The sequence below is a fragment of the Pteropus vampyrus genome, unplaced genomic scaffold, assembly GCF_000151845.1.
Source record: "Pteropus vampyrus isolate Shadow unplaced genomic scaffold, Pvam_2.0 Scaffold19, whole genome shotgun sequence".
NCBI lineage: Eukaryota > Metazoa > Chordata > Mammalia > Chiroptera > Pteropodidae > Pteropus > Pteropus vampyrus.
The window spans coordinates 58,581-63,237 of NW_011888800.1; the positions used below are offsets into that span (position 1 = coordinate 58,581).

Consider the following 4,657-nt stretch of genomic DNA (forward strand, 5'->3'; position numbering starts at 1 on the left):
CCTGGCTAAGGTGATGACACTACCAGGATACTCCAATGAGAACTGCTGAAGGAAAATAAGAATTGATAGAAGTTCAAGATACAAACATCAGTTCTAAAGGCATAAGATCAGAAAACTCAAAAAGAGAGGGTCCGAGAGTTCCACATTGATAGAAGCAAAAGGTAACTGAATCAAAGAAGGAGCAAGAGAAGAGGATCATGAACAATCATGTACACAGCTGCTTTTATAGCCCAACAAAGATAGGATAGAGTTGAAATAAATTCTTGGTTATACCCCCAGAAGTATATGTTACTTGTGCAAAAATCATAATCAACCATCATAAAGTCCATAGATAACTTGGGGTAAGGGATTGGCTAAAGTAGGAAGAAAGAACACAGATGGCAGAAGTAACATCTAAGAAGTCACTTCTCATTTATTAGGATCAGATAATAAACTACATGAGCAAGTTTAACATCGCTAATGATAACGTGAATTTTATGTACCCTCTGATATGATGTAATAAGAAAGCCACTTTAACTCTGTAGTCTTCTTTACAAAAACCCAGAACCCCCATCGAATTATGAGGAAAACTTCGGACAAACCCAAATTGAGGGACATTCCACAAAATACCTGGCCAATACTCCTCAAAGCTGTCACAGTCATGATAAACAAAGTAAAACTGAGACTCAGAAACCAGGAGGAAACTAATAAGACATGACAACTAAATGTAATATGATATCCTGGATTGTATACCGGAACAGAAGAAAGACTTTAATGGAGAACTGGTGAAATCTGAATAAAGTCTAGTGTTTAGTTAATAGTAATGTACCAGTGTCGATTTCTCAGTTTTGACAAATGCACCATGAAAATGTAAGATAATAACATTAGAGGAAACCAAAACTAGGTGAGGGCTATATAGTAACTCTCTAGACTATCTTTGCAACTTCTCTGTAAATCTACAATTATTCTATAATAAAAGCTTTATTTAAAAATAAAAGGATCAGAAAAAGAAATGTAAAATAGTGTTGAACAAATTTATTAATGAAAATCATTCATGAACATTTGTTGAAATGCAATTTGACAAATAGACATTCAAGATACAAGATGAATAATATAATGATGCATGTCAGTAAAAAATTAACAGTCCAATAGAGACATGAGACTTAAGAGCAGAGGAAACAAGATCTAAAATGACAGAAGACAACAAAGGACCTATATAGGTCTGTCAACCTATATGGTAGATTTGGATCTTCCATATATTTCTTTTATGATCTTGAGCTAATTAGTTAATTTTTCCAGTACCTAACACTTTCTAAAATAAGAAAATTCCATGAGATGATTTATAATTTACTTTAAAATTCAAAAACTGTATGATTCTAATTGTATTTTAATAATTGTCTAAGTAATTGCATGTGCTATATAAGCTATCATCTTTCAGCTCTAAGGTATCTATCTACACTCTGTATGATGCAGGAACTGGGACTCTGCAAACTAATTTATTTTTTGCCAGCTCTGCCATTAGAGGGCATTAGAGGGAGATTGCAAGTTTAGAGGAGGGAAAAGGACTCATTGTTTTTTCCTCTTTTCTGCCTCTGGGCTTCCTCTCTGTTCACTGTGCCTTTGAACATCATCCAACCACAGGTTTCACCTCAGCAAACTTAGTTCCTTTCCAAGACAGCAGCTATTTTCCAACATTAGAGGAATTTTTTTCATCACACCCTCCTCAGGAACATCTGGATTAGCCAGTGGCACCCCTTCCTCAGGGCTTGTGTCCCTTCTCTATAGGCCCTCCTCTAAGCTCAGAGATGTTAGCACCAGCCAAGCAGCATCCCCACCTCAGATATTTCAGTTTTAACACCATAAATCCTTCCTCTAAGCTTTTAATAGTTTTTAAGTTTTAATACTTTAACCTCTTCCTTAGGGGTGAAAGATGCTTCCTACAAATGCTATATCTGTAATATCCTAGGGTTCATTCTTTTTCAGATAACAAGTTAACAACTTTATACTTAGTTAACAATTCTTTTTTTAATTAATTAATTTATTTTATGATGACATTGGTTAATGAAATCCAATAAGTTTCAGCTGTACATTTTAACAGTAAGGTATATATATATTTACACTGTGTGCTCGCCTCCCATAGTTAGATTTCTTTCTGTCACCACATATTTGATCCCTTTTACCCTATTTACCTCCCCCCCCTCCCCCAGTTAACAATTCTTTATATCAAACTTTTTCTGTTCAAAAAAACTGGTCTGTCTCCTTACTGGACCCTGAAAAAGCCAGATTAGCAATAGAACAATGAGAGAGGCTAACAGGTAGTGAGCTGAAAAGATGGAAAACAAATCATCTGTGTAGTAAGACAAATCAGATGAAGTAAAAAATTAATATTTATCTTGAGAGCAAGATATTCTACTTAACATGGGAAAAATAGAAAATGGACAATAAGCTACATATTGACTTTCAAAGGGATTGTTAAAATTTCTATTTATTCTAGTGGCAGTAAATAAAGGTAAGAAAAATGATGAGATAAGAGAGCCTTGACCTATATTCTTTAGGTCTCTTACATAAGCAGAGCCCAAAGGTTGACATCACAATTCGATTTGGAAAGGGGGAAGAAAAAGATAGGACACATCACATACAAGTAGGTAGTGACATTCTCGTTAAATTTAACATAACTTATTTAGTTCATATCCATTTGAAATTCTAGTAGTATACTTTGCCTTTTTATACATTCTCAGTATATTTAAGAAATTTTACTATAATTCACAAACTGAGTGCATAGTCTCCTCATTGCTACCTTCATCTCTTTATTTCTAAAAGTATAGATGACTGGATTCAGAAAAGGAGTGATAACTGCATCACAGATGGCAAGGAATTTATCCAGGTGTGATATGGGAAATGGCCACACGTAGAAGAAGATTAATGGCCCAAAGAACAAAACAACCACAGTGACATGAGCTGACAGAGTGGAGAGGGCCTTGGATATACTACCTGAAGATTTTTTTTGAACAGTTACCAAAATAAAGATGTAAGAGATGATCAGAACTAAAAAGGAAGCCACAGAAATAAAGCCACTATTAGCAGTAACCATGAATTCCAACGTGTAAGTCTCTATGCAAGCAAGTTTGATAAATCGAGGAAGGTCACAAAAAAAGCTGTCTAATTCATTAGGGCCACAGAAAGGCAAGTCTATAACAAAAGCCAGCTGAGTCACTGAATGAATAAGGCCAATAATCCAGGAAGTGACTAGAAATAAAATGCACCTTCTTGGGCTCATGATGGTCAGGTAATGAAGAGGCTTACATATGGCAACGTATCTGTCAAAAGCCATGGCGATAAGTAGCACCATCTCAGTGCCCCCAACTGCATGGATAAAGAAGATCTGAACTACACATCCTCCAAAAGAGATTGTTTTTCGCTTTCTTAAAAGATCATAAATCATCTTGGGAGCTGTGGAAGAGCAAAACATCAAGTCGATGATGGAAAGGTTGGCCAACAGGAAGTACATGGGGGACTGTAAATGAGGGTCGGATGTCACAGTTAACACAATGAAGAGGTTTCCCATCAGGCTTGCCACATAGAACACAGAAGAAAAGAGGAACAAGAGGAGCTGGATCTCCCATGAACTGGAGAGTCCCAGGAACACAAACTCAGACACCACAGAGTGGTTGGTTTCACCCATTGCCTCTCTCTGTCAGCAGTGACAACTCTCATACTACCTAGAAGAGGAGAGTAAGAATTGATTTAGGAGAAATGTCACTGATCTTAATCTTTAGTAATTCAGTAGTTAATAGAAAACTAGACAAAGGCTGATGTATGCCTTTGGAGACCATTTTAGTTACAAAGCAATTTCTAATCCCTCTGTTGTATATTTCATTGCCAAAGTAGATTGCACAGAATAAAGAGTCTTCTACTTATTTGGATGGGTTTTTCTGATGTATTTTTAAGTGTCATTATTTCATAGTCATAGCTACATGTGACTATAAATTAAAAGGCTTTTTATAAATTATTTAACTATAAGAAATAATTAAGTGGCAGTGGATTTCATAATTTGAACATCTCTCAGTGTATTGATACCATATCTATGATCACATTGGCAAGTTCTTTCAAAATCTTTATAAACTTTTTTTTAAGACCTGAGATGTAAATTTCTCATATCTATAAATTAAGAAGAGAAGATGAGTTATGTAGAGGAATGAAGGAAAGATAGAAGTAGAGGATGCCATAACATGGCATCCACCATCTCATAGTAGGAGGATAAGTGCTAGAGAAAGTGACACAATTATGGGTTCTGTAAAAAAGATACTGACTAGAGGTGGAGAAAGGAAAGTATGTGAGACCAGAATGACAAAGATGAGTCACAAATCCCAAATAGAAGAGAAAGAGTGAAAATATCAGAGCTTTACACATGACTCTTCTTACTTATATTTAAAATACTTAACCTCCTTCTGAATTAAATAAATGTATACTAATATAGCAAAACACTAGCTATTATAAGTTTGGCAGAGATTTAAACATTTGATATAATTCAGGGTTCAAAGAGAAATGAGGAAACAGGTAATCTCATAATCTCTGATGGAAAGGAGATTTGATTTTGGGTGGTAAACATACAATGCAATATACATATGATATATTATTGAATTGTACATTTAAAATCTATTTCCAGTCACCCTCAATA

General features: G+C 35.1%; 1 protein-coding gene across 1 annotated transcript; it reads right to left on the reverse strand.

Annotated features, from left to right (window-relative positions):
* Window positions 1-2,700: 2,700 nt before the first annotated feature.
* On the reverse strand, window positions 2,701-3,680 carry LOC105288590 (olfactory receptor 4F6). The gene has a single exon (XM_011354851.1). It carries the CDS (start codon window positions 3,659-3,661, stop codon window positions 2,723-2,725), a length of 939 nt encoding a protein of 312 aa, XP_011353153.1. The 5' UTR covers window positions 3,662-3,680; the 3' UTR covers window positions 2,701-2,722.
* Window positions 3,681-4,657: the final 977 nt, after the last annotated feature.

What these genes read in the sequence shown, in the direction of transcription:
- LOC105288590 (XM_011354851.1), bottom strand. Translation starts at nt 3,661, where the DNA reads ATGGGTGAAACCAACCACTCTGTGGTGTCTGAGTTTGTGTTCCTGGGA.